This window comes from Peromyscus leucopus, chromosome 14 (genome assembly GCF_004664715.2).
Source record: "Peromyscus leucopus breed LL Stock chromosome 14, UCI_PerLeu_2.1, whole genome shotgun sequence".
In the NCBI taxonomy this organism is placed as follows: domain Eukaryota; kingdom Metazoa; phylum Chordata; class Mammalia; order Rodentia; family Cricetidae; genus Peromyscus; species Peromyscus leucopus.
Window position 1 is genome coordinate 77,437,644 of NC_051075.1, and position 23,295 is coordinate 77,460,938.

Genomic DNA, 23,295 nt, shown 5'->3' on the forward strand with positions numbered 1-23,295 from the left:
CTACCGGTATGTCAGATCACACTATTTGCAGCATGTGTGTACAAGCAGTTATATGCAGGGTGTTCACAGGAGTTGAGTCTGTACAGTACAGTAGAGGAGAACCAGCAAGTGGAGTGATGACGGATGGAAGCAGGATGAGACACCGTCCTGATGCTCTGTACAGGCTGATCGTCTCTGTAGACAGGTGATATAAGATGTGGTCTGTGAAGGGAAACCTAAGAGTACCAAGGTGTGTCGACGAGGCTGCGTGAGTGAGGAGTAGAGAGAACTTATTCCTGAGCCAGTCCCCAAGGTCAGTATCTGAAAAGCTTGTCTTAGGGGTGGAAATGGGATGGGAAGACAGGGCATTTCACATGTGGGAGCAGGCACTGACGCAGCACTGGGTCAGGGAACATCTGAGAATCAGAGTAGCCCGGCATGCCTTAAGTAAGGGTTCAGAGTACAACGAGGGAAACAGGGGTGTTAAACTCTAGTCTCATCTAGAAGTAGTGGGATTAAACCGGAAAGATTTTTCTAAATTTTTGTTATGAATTATTTTCATATACACAGAAGTGAGGAAAGTTTGATGACTCCCAGAGCCCTGTCACCTGGCTATGACATCATCGGAGTGCTACCAGCCTGCTCATCTGGCTCCCTCCTTCCTCAGATTATCTGGGGCGCAATGGAGCCACATGTGTGTTTTGCAATAAGGACTCTTTTGTACTAACATGCATAAATAGAGCATGTTAATGGGGTTCAGCCCCCTAATCACAATATTTGCATACAGTGTCAGTGTGTGGTGATCATATCTGGTTTCCCTTCCTCCACTTCTGCTCATCCCTCTTCTATATTCAGACCAACTTCATTTTTAACTTCCACATATGACAGAGACCATGCAGTGCTTAGCTGTGTCTGGCTTATTTCACAGAACATAGTGTCCTCCAGCTCCCTCCTTGTTGCTGTAAATGATAGGATTTTATTCTTATTTATGGCTGAATAATACTCCATTGTGCATCCGCTCATCTGTTGATGGGCACCTAGGCAGATTCTCTATTGTGGTGTTGTCGATAGTGGTGCAGGAACCTGAGTGTGCAGGTAACTGTGTGCTATGCTGGCTTGATTCCCTTTGGATATAGAACCAGAAGTGAGATAGCTGAATCATATGGTAGAGCTATTTTTAGGCCAGTGAGGAACCACAGTTTTGTTCTACATAATAGTGCTAACTTACATTCCCACCAGCAGTGTGCAGGTTCCTTTTCCTCCACGTCCCCATTAGCTGTGTGTGTGTGTGTGTGTGTGTGTGTGTGTGTGTGTGTGTGTGTGTGTTTTCATAATTCTGAGGTGAGGCAGCAGCTTGTTAATGATGCCAAGTAATTCCACATACTTACTGGCCATTTGTATTTCTTTTTAGATGAATTTATTGAGATCGCTTGCCCATTCTTAATTGGATTACCTGCTTTTGGTTTGGTTTGTTTTGTTTTTATTCCATATGCATTCTGGATATTAACCTTCTATCAGATGACTGACTGGCAGATATTTCCTCTCTTTTTGAGGGCTATCTCTTCACTCTGTTGATTGGTTCCTTTGCTGTGTAGAAGCTTTATTTGATTAAATCCTATGTGCCAATTTTTGCATGTTTCCTGTGCTTGGAGACTCTTAAGCAGAACTAAACCACTGTCAGTAGCCCTTGAAAAAGTGCAGTGAACACCAGCCCAGGTGACTATTTGTGCTTAGCTTTAGTCCAGGTGAGATAAGCTCCTGGCTCTACTTGGTTATTACCACATCCAACTTTCTCCTGCTCCTGTGGTTTCATTTTCTCTTTCCCCTCACAATCTAGCTGTTAATAAAATCAAATTAGTTGTATATTTTTGAAAGATGTGATTCTCAACCAAGGGTGATTTTGCCCTGCTACCCCACCCGGGGGACATTCAGTAATGCTGGTAACACTCTTGTCTCAACCCAGGACAGGGCTGCTTGCTTCCAGGGGGCAAACCAGGATGCTGTTAATGTCCTACAACCCCAACAGCACAACCCCAACAGCAGAGCTTACCTGCTGATGCAGCGGCCACCTTCTGTGCTTCCCACCCCACTCCGACAGTCTGGGCTGCAGATTGCAGCCCTATGGCTTGTTAACTCTTTCCATTTTGTCTCTGATGGGCTGGTGGTTAGACTGAAAACTTGACCAGTTTCAGGCTGGCCCTCTGGGGGAGGCCAAAGTACTTCTTAAACTGTGTGTCACGTGATAATGAGTTATCTCTGGCACTTGAGTGGCAGCAGTTTGTACAGTTCATCATAGAGCTGCAGGAAGGGAGAGCTTTGGAAGGTGCTAGAAGGCAGAATGGCTCAGTGGAAAGTGCAGGGAAGGAGGATCAAGGCAGGGTTGGCATCACCCGGGAGTGGGGGGTGTGACCAAGTGTGGCGGAAGCCTGGTTACACTAGTGCTGCAGGACATAAGTTCACCCACAGTCTGAACCTCTCACTTATGGGTCCCACCAGGAAAGGCCACAGTTGTTTTATCCTCAGTACCCACTTAGGGACTGTTAGGAAACTACAACAGAAAAATAGGGCGTCTGGGTGGGGTCTTCACGGCCAATTCTCTCTGGGCAGTGTTTGTTCTAAGACTGACCGTGAGTGAGGTGGGTTGGCCTCTAAGGAGGAATACTTGTCTAGAGCCACTCCATTTCTCCAGGCTCCTAACTTTTGTCTTTTCTGCAGTGACCCTTTTGACCTCACCTGTCTCCTTAGACCTTGATTCTTGCTTCATCTCCCTTTACAAGTGACTCTTGACAGACATTATACTATTTACCCACATGTACACACATAGTCTGATTGGCATCCATGCCTCAGTCCATCCTCTCTCCCCTTCTGCAGACCCAAGCCTAGGCCCAGCCCAGCTGCTCTCTCAGCTCTGGTTCCCTTCCAGTGGTCCGTGTTCTACCAAGCACCAGGACAGCCTTTCCACACCGGAAACAGCTGCTCCTGCCTCCTGGGCCCTTTCTCCTTCCTCTCCAGCCAGATATTAACATGATGTTGCTGGTACTCGTGGTCCCCTGCTTCATCTTAGCTCTAGGTAGCTTCTCCCATGCTGCTAAAGGAGACCAGTCTCACCCAGCATGACCGCTGTGCTGCTGCTGCTAGCCATTGCAGCTGTCCATCTGTTGGGAAAGACACCTTCTGTGAGGCCACACTCCCTTCCACCACGAGTGCTCAGCCTCCTCGTTGTCTTCTTTGGCCAGGTGATCATTCCCACGTCTTGAGCAACTCACTTAGATGTTATTGACTTCCATTATCTCATGACCAGTCCCGGTGGACTGCCAAAGTGTCTAGTGGTGTCCAGTAGAGTTGTCCTGAGCATCTGGACACAGTGAGAAAGTTGAGTGAGATTTTGTCTCATGGGCAGGGTAGGATGGATAGCCACTGGCCAAGTTACAAGCAAAGAAAGAGAAAGAATCTAGCTGCTGAGTCTTATTCTTAAGAAAATAGAACGCATTCTGGAAGAAGCAGGGAAAGGTAACTGGCCTGTTTATCTGAATATACTGGCATCACCACATAGGACCTCAGACAGCGCAGTCACATTGAACTTACTGCTTTGCTTTACAGGCTGCTTGCCACTCAGTTCACCTGTCTACTTCAGTCAGAGGGAGGCACCTCCCTGGGTCTCTTCTCTACTCCCCGTCCTACACACCTGCCTTGTCCTCCAGCCCTAGAGAGTTTGCAGAGTGTCTGACACTTAGTGTTCCACACTTAGCTACTGCCCAAGCCAGTCTCTGAATCTCTTGTTTATACTTCAAGACAAAGCCTTCCCAGGGTCAGAGCCCACAGAGCCAGAGTGTCCTTTAGAAAGGGAGACCTGCCCATCACTGCCACACCACACGGTTTCACCTCATTTGTAGTTATCTGTCACATAAGGTCAGTTTCTCACCTGGGCTCTTGGTCTGCTCACTGCTCTGGATGGCACCTGTGCCTTTCCGGTCTTCTGTGTACTTGTCCTCTTGGTGTGAATGACCTGAAGTCACACCAAGGCCATGGCAGAGGGTGGGGAATGGAGGTGAGCTCCTTTTTTCAGAAAAGCCCTTCCTGACTGGCAACTCCTGAGATCCTCACAAAACTGGCAAAGTGACCGGCCAGGCCCTGTCCTCCAGGGAGAAAGTTGTGCCCCCTTACAGTTGACAGAGTGTAAAATTACGATGTTCTGGGCCAGGAGTGCTCAGGTCAGACATAACATGCCGTGCCATGGGAAGGCTGTGCAGGTACCACGGGGAGTAAAGAGCACGGCAGAGGTGAGGGCCTGCAGAAGCAGGGGGACACAGGTGGTGGGGCCACCATGGAACGAGAGGAAACGGTCGCAGTTGATAAACACGGAGCAGTGGCCAGATTTTCTCTCTGGAAGTTCTCTGCCTCCTTGTGGGTGAAAACTCTGGAGAGGTCTGGAGGGAGGCAGAGTTGGCAGGGCCCAGGGGAGGGGAGCCGATGGCTTGGTGTCGGCAAGGTCAGGACAACCTCATTTCTTCAAACATTGGAAACCTTACCTCAGCTTGTTTCCCTGCAAGGGGGACATTGCCTCTGGATTTGATTTGAGTCTGTCTTGTGGGCTAACCAGATCAGCCCCAGTCTTATACTTGGTTATGTAAGATGCACAGCTTATTTCCATGCAGTATAAAGCGGCCTCGGAGCTGTTTCTGCTCATCTTTTCACCTGTTGTTTGTCAGGGCCCTTGTATATACGGTCCTGGAATGGGTGGGCATTGTAGACAATGAAGTGATGTGGAGGCTATAACGATCTGTAGTACATGCGTGGGAGCTTAGTGTGTAAAGAAGGAACACTCTAGGAGTGTCCTTGAGGCTATCCAGTAAATCCTAGGACTTTTAAATTATATTATTATTTTAAAGTGTGTGTGCACACGCTCATGCTCTTGGAAGCCAAAGGCATTGGATCCCCTGCAGCTGGAATTCCAGGGAATGTGAGCTGCCCAGTGTGGGTGCTGGAAACCAAACCCATGCCCTGTGTAAGAGTAGCAAGTTCTTTTAACTAGGAAGCCATCTCTCCAGCTTTTGAAGGAACATCCCAGGAACCCGAGCTCATAAGTTTTAACTTGGGAGGAGGGTTCCATGGAAGAGGTGAGTTGTAGATGGCACTTTCTTTTTTATTTTATTACTGTATTCATTTATGTGTGTGCACATGTGTACATGGGATGTTACAGAGGACAGTGTGTGGGAGTTGGTTCTCTCCTTCCACCATTTGGGTCCCAGGGATTAAACTTGGGTTGTCAAACTTGGTGGCAGGTGCCTTTACCCACTGATGGATCTCACCAGCCCATAGGTGGATTTTTCATGCTTGTTGTGCCGGATGGTAAGAATGAAAGATCCTTTATTAGTTGTTTGTCACAATAGCTACTTATAAAGGAAAATGTTTTTTGAACTCACAGCTTTGGTGGTGGCTCAGTTCTGGTGAGGACAGAGGGCCAGTGGTAATGGCTGGAGTGTGTGTAACTTGCCGCATTTCAATCCAGGAGCAGAAAGAGCCCCCAGTGACATAGGATTTCCTATTAGGCCCCACCTTTTAAAGGTCCATGTCACTTCTGTACCAGCACCCCAGGGATCAAGATCAGATCCTAAGAGACGTCAAGATCAGAGTCCAAGAAAGTACATTCTGACCACAGAGCCACAGCCTGTGGGGAGGGAACCTGGCCCCTACTCTCAGGTCAGAACTGCTGCTGCTGCTGCTGCTCTGGGCAGTCTCATTTTGGAACAGCCTATCCAAGTGTTCTTAGGCAGCTCATTAAAAATAAAGCAGGCGCGTATTACTGCTTAGCAAACCTGCATTCAGGGACAACAACAGATAAGTTGGGGCTTCTGTTGGTGTGACTGGTCTCCATATCCCTGTGTGGTGATAGAAAGGAGCTAAGGAATTCTGTATCTTCAGGTTGAAGCTTGGTGGCCTTTCGGTGTGTACATGTGTGGAAAGGGAGGATATACACATGCGTATGTGGATGTACTTGTCTGCATGTGTGTGTATGGAGGCCAGAGGTTGACTTTGGTGTCTCATGTAATCACTTTCCACCTTTTTGTTTTGTATTGTTTTGTTTTTCAAGACAGGGTTTCTCTGTTTAGTCCTTGCTGTCCTGGAACTCACTTTGTAGACCTGGTTGGCCTCGAACTCAGAGATCCTCCTGCCTCTGTCTCCCGAGTGCTAGGATTAAAGGCGTGTGTTACCACCGCCCGACTCCACCTTATGTTTTGAGGCAGGGTCTCTCACTGAACCTATAGCTCACTATTTCAGATTGGCTAGCTGGCTAGTGAGCTCTAGGGATCCAGATTTACCCATTCCCAGCCCTGTTCCCCCAACAGCACTCAAGTTACAGATACCACACACAGCTTCTTCGTGGATCCTGGGGGATCTGAACTGACATCCTCATGTGTAGCAGCAGGCATGTCACCCAGTGAGCCGTCTCTTCAGCCCCACCAATGGCCATTTGAAAGTGCATCTGTGCAGACCCAAGCTCCACTGTTTGGGGCAGGCAGTGCAGCGGGCATGCTGTGTGTACGTCATGCCTTACTGTTGTAGATGGTGGCTGTCATTTCCACCAATGTCCACATGGTAGCAGGCAGCTACAGTGTGTTATGTCAGCTGATCATGCACAGAGATCCCTCTGACTGGAGGCCCAGAGTCCACATGAGCTCCTCAGGATCTCTATGGTGAGTCATCCACTGAACCTGTGTGGATGACAAGGGACTCTAGTGGCTCTGCTGTGTGTCCCTGAGAGTCTTCTCCGTTCTGCAGGAATATCTCCCTGGACATGTTGGAGCTGGCCACAAGGAGGTTGGCTAGCTCTTATGATTGTCATACCATCAGAGATGTGCCTGTTAGTTGGGAGCCCAAAGTGCTAAGAAAAGCTGGGATGAATAGTTTAGGCTCAGGGAAGATATCTGCATGCAGCAGACAGAATAGCGAACTTGTGAGAACCTTCCGTCACAGGTGTTCAGCTGTTCTCTCTCCATTGCTCTGTTCAGTGGTTATAAGAGCACATGCTCTCACATCTTAGAGTTCTGGAGGGCAGAGATTGGACACAGGACCCAAGGGAAGGCATGGCAAGGTGATGTCTCTCAGCTCACAGCCAGCCCCTCCTCTGTCTCCAAGTCACAGTGAGTTTCCTATCTCTCTGACTCTTGAACTTGAGCTTCCATTATCTCATTGCCTTCCTTTGTTCCACCATCCTCCCTCCCTCCTGAGGATCTTTCTGCTGACATTGACCATCTTGATAGTCAAAGATCCTTACCCTCTCTGTGAACTTAGTCACATCTGCCAGGTTCATTTGCCAAGCAAGGTGACATAGTCACACGTCTTAGGTTATAGGATGTGACCATTCTTGTGGCAGTCATTCCCTAGCCTACCGCATTGTGGTAATACTGTAGCAGTCAACCAGGCAGGGGGCTTACACTTGCAATCTCAGTGCTCAAGAGGCAGAGGCAGAAGAATCAGCCTTGTTTTGCAGTGCATTCAGTACCAGCCTGAGCTATGGAGTAAGACAAAGAAATCAGAGGTCTGCAGGGGACATAGGTTAGGAGTCTGTGGCTCTAGCAGTCCAGGATCGCTAAGGATGGGACGTAAACCTCAACTTCCAGCAGCTCCAGTTCCAGGGGTGAGAAGAAAGACCACTTACCCCCCCCCCATGCATGTGTGTTTTCTCTATTAGCAGTCATTTTAAGTAATCTATTTTACATACTTATTTCTTTTTATTTTGAAAGCAGATAGCCGGCAGGAAAAACAGCCTCGTGGCTGTCCAGTCTTCGACATCTGCTAAAATAAAAGTCCCAGTTCCTCAGCCCGTCGTCCCTGTTAAGAAAGACAAACGGCAGAATTCTTCACGATTTAATGCCAGCAATAACAGAGAACTGCAAAAACTCCCATCTTTAAAAGGTAATTCTTACTTTTTTTTTTTTTTCAAAGTAGAAAGTTTGTTACTGGGGGAAGAATACTATTTCAGAGCCTTGCTGGCTCCTAATGGATCAGGTTTTTGTTTGTTTGTTGTTTGTCCTGGTTTAGTTTTTCCTTATATTGGATGCCACTTAACTTTACTGAACTAATATTTTTAATTCCAGAGCTTTGGGGATAAAAGTCTAATCACTGCACGTGTTACAGGAATACTACACTAAGACAGTAGAAAAACTTCAGATTGTAGCTATTAGGAAGCCATGCACGTTTCTTTACATAATTCTCCAGCGTGTCTTAGAACCCCACCTTTTAGAAGGTGTTACTACAGGCAATCACAAAAGTTCAGGCAGAGAACCGGCTCGGTGCTCTGCACGCTATTCTGGATACCTGGGTCCCTTAGCTGAGACCAGCCAGGGAGTAGGGCTCTTCACTTGGAACTGCTCCCAGTGGCACAGCCACCTCTTTCCACCAGAGGAACTATTTCCCTCCAGGAGGGCTCTGTGTTAAGGTACTTAAGACCTTGTCAAAGAAAACGGGTCAAGGAACTATAGTAAGATGTGAACCTCTGATGCTCTTTACAGGTTCAGAGACCTAAGACCACTATGCAAAGTAGCTATCAGGTGTCTGTCATACCTGAAATTTGTAGTGATGCATCTTTTATAATTAACCTCAACTGAGTATGTGGAGAGCAGGAAGTTGGCTTTTAGAGATGTATTCCCAGAGCTCCATGCCAATGTGCCTGGGGGAGGGGAGGTTAAAGGCTTTCCTGTAGCTGAAGTTTTTCCTGTGTCCCGCTCAGACCCAAATAAACACACAGAGGCTTATATTATTTACAAATGATATGGCCTAATGGCTCAGGCTACTCACTAGCTAGCTCTTATATCTTAAACTAACCCATTTCTATAAATCTATACTTTGCCACATGGCTTGTGGCTTACTGGTACTTTTATATCTTGCTTCTCCTGGTAGCATCTAGCAGCATCCTCCTTGCTCTCCTTTCTCTTCCTGTCTGTCTCTTTGAATTTCCCGCCTGCCTCTAAGCTGCCTTGCCATAGGCCAAACAGCTTTATTTATCAACCAATCACAGCAACACATATTCACAGCATACAGAAAGACACCCACAGTACTTCCCCCTTTTCTTTTCTTTCTTTTTTTTTTCAAAAGGAAGGTTTTAACTTTAACATAGTAAAATTACATATAATAGAACAGCTATCAAGCAAGAATCACAGTTACAATATCTGGTCCACTTATATTTGACAAATTCAAAGAAAATATTTTATTTATCCTATATTTGTGAGTCCAAGGTTTCATATCTAACTTATCTCTTATCATAACCAGGGAAAATCATAATTATAACTATCTAGTCTTCAACTACATCAAAGACCTCAGAAGGATACAATATTATCTAAGTAAACAGGAAGAGCATTGTAAGCAACTTCCAAAAATCTAGAATGACAGAGACAGCTGCCTGCCTGGACAGTCATCTAAAGTTCCTCTACAACATTGGGGCATCCATCTTCAGCCCGTAGGCCTAGTCTCCCAGTCATTTTTTTCTCTGTGTCTTGTAGAATGTCTGGCAATCTCTTTTGTGAAGCAGGAATCTGAAGGACCATCTTGCAAAGTTCAGTGGTCACCTTCCTATGGGTCCTGCATGTCCATTTTAATTTTGTCAAGCAGTCCAGGCAAGAACAGTTTTTTTGCCCAAATAGCTATTTTTGCCAAGAAGATAAACTCCAACATGGAGTGTCTTTGATGCCCATCCCCCTCTTTTAAGTAAATCAGTGCTGCTAGGAGCAGATGTGTCTTGTTGTCCAGATAGTCTAAGTTTTAAAAACATTTTAAATGCCATATTCTGTAGGTTTTTGAAGTGTCTGAAGATTACCTACCTAATTGAATTGTAGCTATATATACCTAGAAAACTTAACTAACATGACTATAAGTTTTACTATCACAGAAGACTAATTATTAATCTATGTTTCTTAATTATCCATTACAATCTCAATGAATTACATAAACATAATACCTTAAACAAGAGTAGAAATATATATACAGAATAACAAAATTAACTTAAATTTTGTATTAGTAAACTAAAATCTATACCAATGTAAAACATTTTAAACAAGTTGCTCTTTAAAAGTAGTTTCAACAATCCACCCTTTTGTCCTATCATATCTATATCCTATATTTCCACATCACTTTCCCTTCATTTGCTAGCAGGTAGGTGAACTACCTTTGGATGCGGGACCTATTCTAAGGGGCATGGCACCAAGCAAAAGGCCCCTGCTCTTTGGGACTCAACATCTGGGTGGTGAGACAGGGAGGGGATGTGTGCCACTCCTCCTTACATTGCCCTCAGTAGGCTGAATCAGAGAGATGTGGCATCTGGGTTGAGAAAGGTTCAGAATAACTGTTGAGTCTTGCTTCAAGACCCAGCTGGTGCCTGGTGCTCGCTGTCATAAGGGCATGTTAGATTGTGTCCTGCCTCCTTCACACACGGGTCAGAGTCCAGGAAGGGCTCAGCATAGGCTGGAGTGTGATTTCTATCTTGGAAGCTTCACTGGTCTCAAGGAGTCTCTGTGTGAGGCACTCCTTGGCCCACTGCTTTGTCTCTGCCTCTTGTCTCTGCCTTTTCTCCTTATACCAGTTCTTTTTCTACAGCATCCTTTCATCAAATGCACTGATACAAGAACTTAGTGGTCTTTCCAAAGGCGGCCTTTGGGTTTCCATGTAGCTCTCTCCTGCTGTCATCTTTTTTAAATTTTATTTATTTTTATTTTTTTTATTTTTTAGTCTTTATTGGACTCATACCAGGAGTCCATTGGTCTTGAGGACCTCTGTGAACTTGCTGATTTTCTTCTCCACGTTCTTTTTTTTTTTTTTTTTTAAGATTTATTTATTTATTATGTATATACAGTATTCTGTTTTGCATGTACGCCTGCAGGCCAGAAGAGGGCACCAGATCTCATTACAGATGGTTGTGAGCCACCATGTGGGTGCTGGGAATTGAACTCAGGTCCTCTGGAAGAACAGCCAGTGCGCTTAACCTCTGAGCCATGTCTCCAGCCATCCTGCTGTCATCTTATGACAAGGATTGATATGCACTGATTTCAGAAATAATCAAATGTGGGTGACCCATGTGCTCATGAAGTAGGCTCAGCTGGCCAAGAACTTTGTGATAGTCTTTTGTGGTGGGTCCATGAAGTGTCCTCTGTAACAGCTGTGTTGGGCTTTTCCTCTCTTCCATATCTGTGGTAATTGTGTCCCCTTCCTCTGTTTCTGTTCAGTATCCCCTTTACCCCCACTTTTATTTTAATTCTATTTTTTATCCTTTTTCATATTTTTACTAAGTCAAATACTGAGTTCTCTTATTTTTAGTTTTATAACAATATAAAGCCACATGCTCTTCTGAGAATAACTTTAGCTCTAATCTTAGGTTTTTATTTTGACTTCAAGTTAGATCCTCCCCCCTTTTTAGAGTTTTATTGAGACACAATTCACATATCTACCCTGAGATCATCTATCGTAAGTAGAAGTTCTAATTCTTTAATAAATGTGGATAGGTGTCCAGCCATCCCACACTCAAGGTCCACCATCCTCCATTTCCTTTGTGGCCAGTTACTGTCAGCTTCTGCTGCCACCTCATCCACAGGTGACGCTGCTCTGCTTTCTGTCTCTGTATTTGAAACTGCATATGGTCTTTTTTGTCAACCCCCATCTTATTTTGTATGTGGGTGTTGTCTGTGTACCATCTGTGTGTAGTATCCGGGGAGGTCAGGCAAGGGCATCAGATTCCCTGGGACTGTACTTAACAGGTGTTTGTGAGTAACTCTGTGGGTGCTGGGAGTCTGGCTCAGGTCCTCTGGAAGAGCAGCAGTACTCTTAACCACTTAGCCATCTCTCCAGCTCCATGTGGATTTTTTTTTTAAGTGATTGATCCTTTTATTTGTCAGTTTCTAAAGAGAGAAGTCAGCCTTAGCCCCTCTCAAGGATGAAGAGTATTTTGCTTTGTTTTGTGATAATTGATACACCTATACAATGTGTAACAACCTAGTGAAGGCAGTTAGCATTCCATCTCCTTACACATGTATCATTTCCTCTTTATAGGTGTTTGGAAATCTATAATAAATTGTGAACGAGTTATCCTACGAAGCTACAGAACACTGGGACTTAGCTCTTATCTAACTGTATTGGCGCCTGTTATCCCTCCCTCCCTCTTTACGTCTCTGTTCTCTAGTGACTACTCAGTTCCCTCAGGTTCTGTGAGATTAGCTGTTTGGACGTCACGTTCTCGTTCTTAGTAGAACTAGAACATACAGCCTTTGTGTTTCTGTCCCTGGTTTATGTTACTCGACATAGTATACTTCAGTTCCCTTGTGTTGTCACAAATGAATTTAATTTTTTTATGGGTTACTAGTAAAGACTCCATTTGGAGTGTGTTGCCTGTGTCCATTCTTTTTCAATGGATACCACAGTTGATACCTGTAGTTGGACTTTCTTTGGACCACCAGCTCCCGAATAACAACACAGGGACTTTTTATTAATTGTGAAAGCTTGGCCTTAGCTTAGGCTTGTTCCACTAGCTCTTATAACTTAAATTAACCTGTTTATATTAATGTACATTCTGCCACATGGCTCATTACCTGTCCTCCATGCTGTACGTCCAATTTCCTCCGCTTCTTCACTTCTTACTGGGTGAATCCCCACCTCCCATTCCTTTCCAAAGTTCTTACCTCTGCCCAGAAGTTCCTCCTGTCCTCTCCTGCCTAGCTGTTGGCCATTCAGCTTTTTATTAAACCAATCAGAAGGTACCTTTGCAAGACACACATCTTCACAGTTTACAGAAAGCTTACCCGACAACAGATACCCTGTCTTGGCTGATGAAACGATGCTGCAGTAAGCATGGGCATGTGCATGGCTCCTTTAGGCATTTCATGGAATGGGCTTTGCTGGGTCATGTGGTGGTTTCATTTGTTGAAGGAACTCCACAGTGGCTGTGTTGCACTCCCAACCATCTCTCACATCTTTGTCAGCATTTGCTGGGCTTTATCCTTAACAACAGGCTAGGGAGGAATGGTACCTCCGTGTGGTTTGATTCATATTCCCTAGATTTGGATCATTTGCTCATTTGATAGTCAGGTAGCTAGGGAAGGATAGTATCAGGTAAGTTCCATGTACATGTGGATTCTGTCCCGTAAGATGACTTGTTTGTGCACATGTTATGTAAAGCGTGATCTTAATTGGTCTTAACAATAAAAACCCAGAGTCAGATATTGAGGGTGAGAGCTGAAAGACCAGAGAAGCAGGGCAGCAGCCACTAGAAACTCCTTACCTCTACGAATCCTCAGACAGAATGAGGAGCTTCCTGTCTTTGTCAATTCTCAGACTGAATGGGGGGAGCTCCTGTCTCTACCCGCCTTATAGTCCTGTCTCCACCTCCTGAGTGCTGGGATTAAAGGTGTGAGCCACCACCCCCTGGCCTATATGATTAACCCTGCCCACTCATCTCCAGGCAGCTTTGTCAGAACACAAAGTATCAGTCACACATCTGTAGCCGGAAGTCTCTCAGGTCCTGCCTACCAGTAGTCCTGCAGCTGCTTGGCCCCAAGTAAACACACGGAGGCTTATACTAGTTACAGTTAAAATTGTATGGCATATGAGTCAGTCTTACTAGCTAACTCTCATAACTTAACCCATTTCTATTAATCTTTATGTTCCCACGTGGCTGTGGCGTTACCAGTCTGCTGGCACCTTGTTGTTCCTCGGACGGTACCACCTAACCTTATCCTGCTCTGCCATAGGCCAATGCAGCTTTATTTATTAATGAATCAGAGCAACACATATTCACAGGGTACAGAAAGACATCCCACAGCACACAACAGTTCTGTCAAGTTGTCTGTATACTTCCTCAAACTTTTTACTTTGCTGTGATTCTATTTGTCTGCTTTTTCTTTGATTGCTTGTACTCCTGGGAATCATTAAAGAGAATCATGCCCACACAGCTTCGTCTCTTTGTAGTTTCCTGGTTTTAGAACCTAGATTTAGATGTTTGATCCATTTCAAGTTAATTTTTATATATTGTAAGAGATAGGAGTCTAGTTTCATACTTCTACATGTGGCTGTCTATTTTGTTGGCACCCTTTAGTTAGCAGACTGTCCTTTCTCCGTGGCATATTTTTCAGTTGACTGTGTCTGGGGACTGATTTGTAGGTTTTCAGTTCAGTTTCCCTAGTTTGTGTATCAGTTTTACACCAGTACTGTGCTATAGCTTTCTAGTATAGACTTCAAGTCAGGTTCTTTTTTTTTTTTTTTTTTTTTTGGTTTTTTCGAGACAGGGTTTCTCTGTGTAGCTTTGCGCCTTACCTGGAACTCACTTGGTAGCCCAGGCTGGCCTCGAACTCACAAAGATCCGCCTGCCTCTGCCTCCCGAGTGCTGGGATTAAAGGCGTGCGCCACCACCGCCCGGCTAAAGTCAGGTTCTTTGAGTCTTCCAGTTTTGTTTTTTTTTGCTCACAGTTACTGGGGTGCATCTGAGAGCAGCACAGTTCAGTGGTGGAGTGCTCGTCTAGAATACAGAAGGCCCTCAGACTGATCCCGGCCCTGGAAGGATATTTTGTGGTTCCATACAGATTTTATGCTTGCTGCTCTCTCTCTGCAGCAAGCTTCTGTGAAGAACGATGTTTAGTATTTTGATAGGAATTCTATTGGTCAGGCTGCCTTGGGTCGTACAGGCGTTTGTCTGATGCCCATTCCGTCAGTCCGTGGGCGTGGAGGGTGTCCCCTCCCGTTTGTCTCATCAGTGCTTTTTAACTCCGATGGCAGAGTTCTGTCACTTCCCCATTTTAGTCTAGTCTAAGTCCTTTACTGTTTATATCTGTTATGGATGGGATCTTTATTTTTCATCAAATTTGTTGTCAATATGTAGAAATGGTCCTAGAATTTTTGTTTGATTGCTTGCTTTTGTTTTTGAGGTAGTCTCAGTGTATCCCCAGGTTTGAACTTGTGAGTCCAAGTGATGCCTCCCGAGTAGCTGGGTCTACAGCGTGTGGGTCACGCCCAGCTTGCACTGGCTTTTCTTTTTACTGTGTCATTGATTGAACCAAGGACATTGTGCATTGCAGGAGAGTGCTCTACCACTGAGCTATAACCCCAGCCTTCTTTATACTTGATTATTTTGCAACGTAAACTTATAATTCAGCCAGGCTATCCTTCAACTTACCTTGCACTCCAAACAGGCTCTGAATCTTTAGTGTCCTGCCTTAGCCTCCTGTGTCGCTGGGATTATGGTTTGTAGTGCCAGGCCTGACTTACACTCATTTTTTTAAGGTTGATTTTAGTGTTTGGCAACATTACTAAATTCTTATATCAATTTTTTTCTTTCATCAGTTTCAGTAGGTATTTATTTATTAGTGGAACCTTTAAACTTTCTGATACAGGGACTGGAGAGATGGCTTAGGAAGTGCCAGTAAAAAGCACTGGCTGCTCTTCCAAAGGACACAGGTTCAAGCCTAGTTCTCACATGGCAGCTCACACCAGTGTCAGGGGATCCATCTTAGTCATTGATGTACTGCTGTGAAGAGACACCATGACCACAGCAACTCTTATAAAGGAAAGCATTTAATTGGGGCTGGCTAACAGTTTCAGAGGTTTAGTACATCATCGGCATGGTGGAAAGCGTGGCAGCACACAGGCAGACGTGGTGCTGGAGAAGGAGCTAAGAGTTCCACATCTAGATCCATAGGCAGGAAGAGAGAAATGAGATTCTGGGCCTGGCTTGTGCTTTTGAGACCCCCAAAGCCCACCCCCAGTGACACCTTTCCTCCAACAAGGCCACACCTCCTAATTCTTTCAAATAGCACCACTCCCTGTGAGCCTATGGGGGCCATTTTCATTCAAACCACCACAGGATCCAGTGCCCTCTTCTGGCTTCCACAGGCACATGGCATGCATCTAGTACACAGACACACCCTCAGGCAAAATATCCACACACATAAAAATAAAAATAGTCTTATTTAAAAAGTTAAAGCTCAGCAGGGCAGTGGTGGCAAATGCCTTTAATCCCAGCACTCAGGACAGAGGCAGGTAGATCTCTGAGTGAGTTCAGAGCTGCCAGGGCTACACAGAGAGACCCTGTCTTGAAGAAGAAAAAAAACAAAACAAAACAAAAAACAAAAGCCACCCCAAAGCTAAAGCTTTCTATATGGTAAGGTCATGTCAAGGTCATGTTGTCTGCCACATCTCCCAGTTTGGTCACCCTTCATTTCTTTCTTAATAGTTCTGTCTAGGACTTCTACTACTGTACTGAGTAAGAGCACTAAAGTGGGACATCTTTGTTTTGTTCCAGATCTTAGAGGCAGTGCTTATGGCTTCTCCCCATCCAGTGTATGCAGCCTTTGTTGTGACCTGTGTCCCTTCTTGTTGAGAGTTTCTCATTCTCTGATGCATTCCCACTCTCCTCTCCTCTCCTTTCCGTCTCTGTCTCTTCTATTTTTGAGGCGAGGTCTCATTGTGTAGCCCAGGATGGCCTGAAATGTGCTGTGTAGTGCAGCCTGAATAATAATCCACGGTCCTTTTCTTCTTGACTCTTTTTGTTTTTGTTTTCCTGAGGTAGGGTCTTGCTGTGTGACCCTGGTTGCCCTGAACTCACTAACTAAATTATTAATTAAAAGTATGTAGACCAGGCTGACCTCAAACACAGAGATCCACCTGCCTCTGCCTCCTGAGTGCTGGGATTATAGACGCATACCACCATCACACAGAGTCATGTGTTCTTTCTATATCTGATGTCAAGATGGCATACATCCTTTTATTCATCATTCTGTTAATGTGATATGTTTATCAGTTTGTATATGTCAAATCCTTCTTGCTTCTCTGTTCTGTCTTGCAGATTTTGGCATGTGTGTTTCCATTTTCTTTTTTTTTTTTATGTATTTATTTTGTGTGATGAGCGTCTACCTGCACATATCTAGGTGTATCATGTGTGCCTGGGGAGGCCAGAAGAGGGTGCTGGATCTCCTGGAACAGGTGTTACAGGTGGTTGTGAGTTGCCATATAGGTGCTTGGAACCAAACTTGGGTCTTCTGCAAGATCAACAAGCATTCTTAACACTGAGCCATCTTACCAGCCCCCATTTTAAGTTTTTTAAAGAAAATTTGAGCCTGGTAGTAGTGGCGGCACTTGGCTTTAATCCTAGCAGTCAGGATGCAGAGGCAGATGGATCCCTGTGAGTTCAAGGCCAGCCTGGTCTCAGGGCAAGTTCTAGGACATCCAAGACTACACAAAGAAACGCTGTCTTGAACCAAAAGGGGGAAAAAAAGAAAGTTTGTTCATGGCTTATTTTTGTTTTGTTCTTATGTTCATGGATGAAATTGGGTTGTTAAAAGTCCTCCAGTATTACTGTATTATGAATATATCCTGTCCCTACAGATTAGTAAGCCTGTGGCTGGAGTTTTTTCTCTCCGGGTCTCACCAAGCCCCGGCAGTCCGACAGCCCACTTATAATACAAACACACAGATGCTTATATTATTTACAAACTGTATGGCTGTGGCAGGCTTCTTGCTAACTGTTTTTTTTTTTTTTTTTTTTTTTTCTTCGAGACAGGGTTTCTCTGTGTAGCTTTGCGCCTTTTCCTGGAACTCACTTGGTAGCCCAGGCTGGCCTCGAACTCACAGAGATCCGCCTGGCTCTGCCTCCCAAGTGCTGGGATTAAAGGCGTGTGCCACCACCGCCCGGCTGCTAACTGTTCTTATAGCTTAAATTAATCCATTTCCATAAATCTATACCTTGCCACATTGGCTTGTGGCTTACCGGTGTCTTCACATGCTGCTTGTCATGGTGGTGGCTGGCAGTCTCCCTCCGCCTTCCTGTTTTCTCTGTTCTCCTCTCTGTTAGTCCCGCCTATACTTCCTGCCTGGCCACTGGCCAATCAGTGTTTTATTTATTAACCAATCAGAGCAATTTGACATACAGACCATCCCACAGCATAAGCCACAGTATATCTTTGTGTATTCTGCTTAAGAACACACATACATGTCTAATAGTTATGTACTCTTACTCAAGTTACCCCCCACCATTACATAATGATGTTTGAAATCTTTCTTTAGAATTTTTCTTACCTCATTTCTATTTTATCTGATGTAAGTATAGTAACTCCTGATGATTGGGGTTCTTTTAATGTAGATACATAAATTTTTTGATCCTTGACCTTTCAGTCTATTTGCTTTCAACTGTGCAAGTGCAAGTGAGTTTCTTGTAGATACCACGTAGATGGGTCTTGTGTTTTAAACGACTCTTGATAATTGTAGAACTTAATCCATTTTCCTTTGGGGTTATTATTAGGAACAGTCTTGTCATTCTGTTAATTGGCTTGTTGTATAACATTGTTTTTTCTGTATCTTTTACTGTTTATGTTTTGGTATTTTTCTTTTTAGTACTGATACTTTAATAACTGTTCTACTAGTGAATTTACACTTAGGCATTTTTTGTTTTTGTTTTGTTTTTCAAGACAGGGTTTCTTTGTGTATAGCTCTGGCTGTCCTGGAACTTGCTCTGTAGACCAGGCTGGCCTTGAACTCACAGGGATCCACCTGCCTCTGCCTTCCCAGTGCTGGGAGTGAAGGCGTGCACCACCATTGCCTGGCAATTAAGACTTTTTTTTTCATGGTCATGGCTATCCTGATGTTCCCAAATGTAGGAGTTCCTGAACCGAGGTGTCTAATAATGACCATTCCCTCATTCTTTTGCTTCTCTTGGAGACTTCAATTCTTCATTCCGAAATACAGTGCTGTTGGGCCTTTAATCCCAACACTGGTAAAAATGTGGACATCCCAATCACTGTCTGTGGGAATATAAAGTAGTATGTCCTTTCTGGAGAGTACTCTGGCCATTTCTTCTAAAGCGAAACAGAAACTTACCATGCAAATCTGTAGTCCACTCTATCTGCACAAAAGAAATTAAAATATAGGTTCATGCAGACTTGCATGAGTAGTCACAGAAACATTATTCATGACAGCTAAAAAGCAACTCAGATGTCTATTAACTGCTGAATGGGAAAAAAAACATGGTATTACCCATATAAAGAAATATTCAGCATTAAAAAAAAAAACACTCAACACAGATGAGCCTCACAAACATTACACCAAGTGAATCTGAGACCGAGCAAGCTGTCCTTTTGAGACAAGGTCCCACGACGTAGCCCTGGATGGCCTGGAGCTTACTGTGTAGACGAGGCTGACCTCAGATTTACAGAGATCTGCCTGCCTCAGCCTCCCAAATGGTGGGATTAAAGGCAGGTGCCACCCAACCCCCCTCACTAGCCATTCTAGATGTCTTTAACTTGATCTTATTGAAATGTAAATTCTTTTTGTGCTTGGATATGAGTCCTTTATTTTATCATAAAATACAGTCATCACTGTTATAAAAATTAAACACAAAATGCACCCATAATTCTCACTGTTCTCTTTAGCAGGCACAGAATCATTCTGTGTCACACCCCCCCCCTCCGGAGCTGAGGACTGAACCCAGGGCCTTGTGCTTGCTAGGCAAGCGCTCTACCACTGAGCTAAATCCCCAAACCCCCCCCTCCTTTTTTTGTTTTTTGTTTTTTGTTTTTTGGAGACAGGGTTTCTTTGTGTAGCTTTGCGCCTTTCCTGGAACTCGCTTTGTAGACCAGGCTGACCTCGGAGATCCTCCTGCCTCTGCCTCCCGAGTGCTGGGATTAAAGGCGTGTGCTACCGCCACCCTCATTCTGTTTCTTTATGATAAGTTTCTGAATATTTATTCTCTGTGGTCTCACTCATACTCTCCCAATTTGTCTCTATCTGCAATCCTTCTGGTGACCTTTTAATTTCATAGATAGATATTTATTTATTTCTTTTTTTTGGTTTTTCAAGACAGGTTTTCTCTGTGTAGCTTTGGAAACTGTCCTAGAACTCACTATTGACCAGGCTGGCCTCGAACTCACAGAGATCCACCTGCCTCTGCCTCCCGAGTGCTGGGATTAAAGGTGTGCACCACCACAACCCGGCTATTTCTTCATTTCTGGAGTCTCTAGCTGATTGTTTTATTTTTAATTTGCCTTGTAGGCTGGGGAGACGGCTTGGTAGGTAAGAGCTCGTGCTGTCCAGTATGAGGACCCATGTTCAGATCTCTAGTGCTGTGTAAAGTGCTGGGTGTGGTTGTATTTTCCTGTAAGACCAGCCTCCGGGGTCAGGGTTGGGAGCAGTCAAGGCTGAGACCGTCCCTGGGGCAGCTGGCCCTCCCTCTGTGAAAAACAGAATGTTCGGGTTCACAGAGATTCCCTGTGTTGAGGGAATAAAACACAGAGTGATACAGGAGCGCACACGCACACTCCACACACGTGTGTGCATGTGCATATGTGTACACACGTACATGCATCCATACACTGCGAACACAGGTACACACATGCAAATACTGCACACACATGCACACACACAGGTACACATGTGTTTACACCACACACACATCCAAAAGAAATGTCTTATAATTTTAAAATATTTTGCTATCCTCTTGCATGTACTGTCCAACTTGTCATTTCTTTAAATAGAGCTAACACTGGTGTTGTCCAGACTGTGTCAGGAAAGACCAAAACTGGTGGTTGTGGCATCTTGCTCAGAATGTATTATCTCTGTGTGCCTCGTTATTTTTTATGTGCTAATCACCATACTCAAATATTTTAAATAAATTGAAGCCTAGAATGAAAGCCCTTCAGCAGGGGTTGGTTTGTTTTTTGTTTTTTTGTTTTTTTCTTTAACCAGAAACCTTTAGCCAGATTCTTGCAGTCTGGGAGTTCCTTAAACCATGACACTTGACTACTAAATAGTCAGCCAAGCCAGCTGCTCCACCCAGTGCCCCACTCACCCCTGTAGGTGCTCGTAGTGGAGGCTCTGTTGGCTGGAGCACATCACAAGTGATGCTGTGTAGTGTAGCAGGATTCTTAAAAGTTCTTATTAATAAAATCAAACCCGAGGTGAGTTATTGGGGTCCATGCTGGTAGATCAGAGAGACAGAACAACCTACAGCTATCTCACCTTGCCGGATCCTCAGCTGGTCTTGTCTCCTCAGACTGGAGGTCTCTGAGTCCTCATCCGGAATGGGTCTCAGCTGAACTACTGCTCAAAAGCCTGAAGCTTAACCAGCCACATCTTAACCAGCCAAATGCCTCTAGTTTCTCGTCCTCACGCCTTATATATCTTTTTGCTTTCTACCACCACTCCCTGGGATTAAAGGCTGGCTTTCTGGGATTAAGGTGTGTGTCACCATGTTTGGCTTTTTCCAATGTGGCCTTGAACTCACAGAGATCCAGAGGGATTTCTGTCTCTGGAATGCTAGGATTAAAGGCGTGTGCTATCACTGCCTAACTAGTGGCTTGTCTGTTCTCTGACCCCAGGTAAGTTTATTAAGGTACAAGATATTTTGGGGAACACAATACCACCACATCTCCTCTCTTTTTGTCTAAAATTAAAAAAGCTTATAACTAATACAAGAAAAACTATCTAATAAGTATATACAATATATACAGACAAAAATTACATTAATGATGTCTAGTCCATTAACATTTGACAGATTCAGATAAAACTCCATTATATATATTAACAATATCCAGTCCAGTAACATCTGATAAACTCAGACCAAAAAATTTTCATTACTTATCTTATTTAAAACAAGTAGTTTTTTTAAAGTAGATTCCATAATCTCCCTTTTTATCTTATCATATCTATATTTTCTCTTTTTTCTTTTCATAATAGATTCTTTAGTCTACCTTTTGTCATTTTTATATCTTCCCCTTTTTCTTCAGTGTAGATTCAGTGATCTACCTATTTATCCTATTATTTCTTTATCTTTTTTCTCAGAGTAGATTCGATGATCTATCTCATATCTATATTCTCTTTTTCTTTTTGCTTTCTAGGGGTGAAGATATCTTTAGGGAATCTTGAAAAGAAAATTTTGGGGTTAATTGTCAAGTCCTGTATCATTTATCCAGTCTCTGCATAATAGGAAAGTTCAGGGCTTGTTTCAAGTCCTTGTTTGAGTAGTCTGTCAGGCTGGATCATCTCAACTAGTCCTCTTGAAATTGTCCTGACCAGTTTGTAGTCCAAAGTCGATTTTTCCATGGTGTTAATCGGCTTAATGGCTTTATCATAGTCCATGTGGAATCATCGTTGTAGGATCCTGTCATCTCTTTAAAGATTTCAAAGTCACTGTTAGGCATGGTCATGGTTTCCTGCAGACTTTTTTTTTTTTTGCCTCCTCTGTGGAACACAATACCACCACAGTGTAGCTCGGGTTGCGGCATCCTCTTGTGAGAGGTACATCATCTGCAGTGGCTGAGCAGAAGTGAGGACAGGTTTCCCGCCAAGCGAGGGTGCCAGCAGATCGCTCTCTGTCATACCGCTTTGTGCAGTGCCGAAAACTCTAGGAATAATTGGTGAGGTGCATCTGGTGTCCTGTGCATGAATCCCGCATCAGCCAAATGCTTCAGGCCTGCTAACCCCCTCAGAGTTTGTAGTGGTGCCAGCTGACAGACGCCCTTTTTCTTAACAACTGCATGTAAGAAAACTAGGAAAAGCATCATCCTGTCTCTGGGTTGCCAGTTTCCCTCTGACATTTTTATGAGTGTCAGTGTGGTTATTTTAATATCTTTGATTTCTTTCTAATGTTAAAATGCATGGTTTCAACCCTTGGTATGCTTCTTTAAATTTTTCTTTTGTTTACTGTCCCTTACTTTATGTGTATGAATGATTTGTTTCATGAATTGGTGCACAGACACCATGTCTGTGACTGATGACTGTGGAGGCCAGAAGAAGGCATCAGATCCCCTGGAACTAGAGTTACAGATGGTTTGTGAGCCACCATGTGGGTACTAGGGATCAAACTCAGCTCCTCTGCAAGAGCAGCAAATGACATCTCTCCAGCCCCTCCTGCGTAGTTTTGGACATGTCTTCACTTACTTTTATCTTTGTGTGTATGTGCGTGTATGTATGTGTGTAAGTGCGCCCACATGCATGTGTGCGTGTTTGCGTGTGTGTCAAATACATGTATGCATATGTACATTTATGTGTGGAGCATTGGTATGCACCATGGCACCTGTATGGAGGTCCTAGGACAACCTCAGGTATCAGCCTTTATCTTCTACCTTACTTGAAGCAGGGTCTTTTGTTTGATGATACAGTAGACTGGCTGGCCCAAGGACTTCCTGCCTCTGCCTTCCATCTCTGTAGCACCACTGGGATTACAGTTTACTTGGGTCTCAGTGATTTGAACTCGGTCCTTCATACTTGCATGGCAGGCACTTTACCCACTGAGCATCCCCAGGCCCTTACTTATTTTTGATGCCTCAATTTCTGTCGTTGTGAGATGCCTCCTAG

General features: G+C 44.2%; 1 protein-coding gene across 6 annotated transcripts in view; it reads left to right on the top strand.

Moving 5' to 3' along the window:
* Window positions 1–23,295, top strand: part of Ppp2r5c (protein phosphatase 2 regulatory subunit B'gamma) — a 147,659-nt gene that overhangs the window by 11,938 nt on the left and 112,426 nt on the right. For 5 of the 6 annotated variants that reach the window (XM_037210846.1, XM_028883814.2, XM_028883816.2 and 2 more), the window contains exon 3: window positions 7,725–7,896. In XM_037210846.1, the coding sequence (XP_037066741.1) occupies window positions 7,725–7,896 (172 nt within the window). The remainder of the gene's footprint in view (window positions 1–7,724; window positions 7,897–23,295) is intronic. The other variant, XM_028883815.2, reaches the window with a different exon arrangement.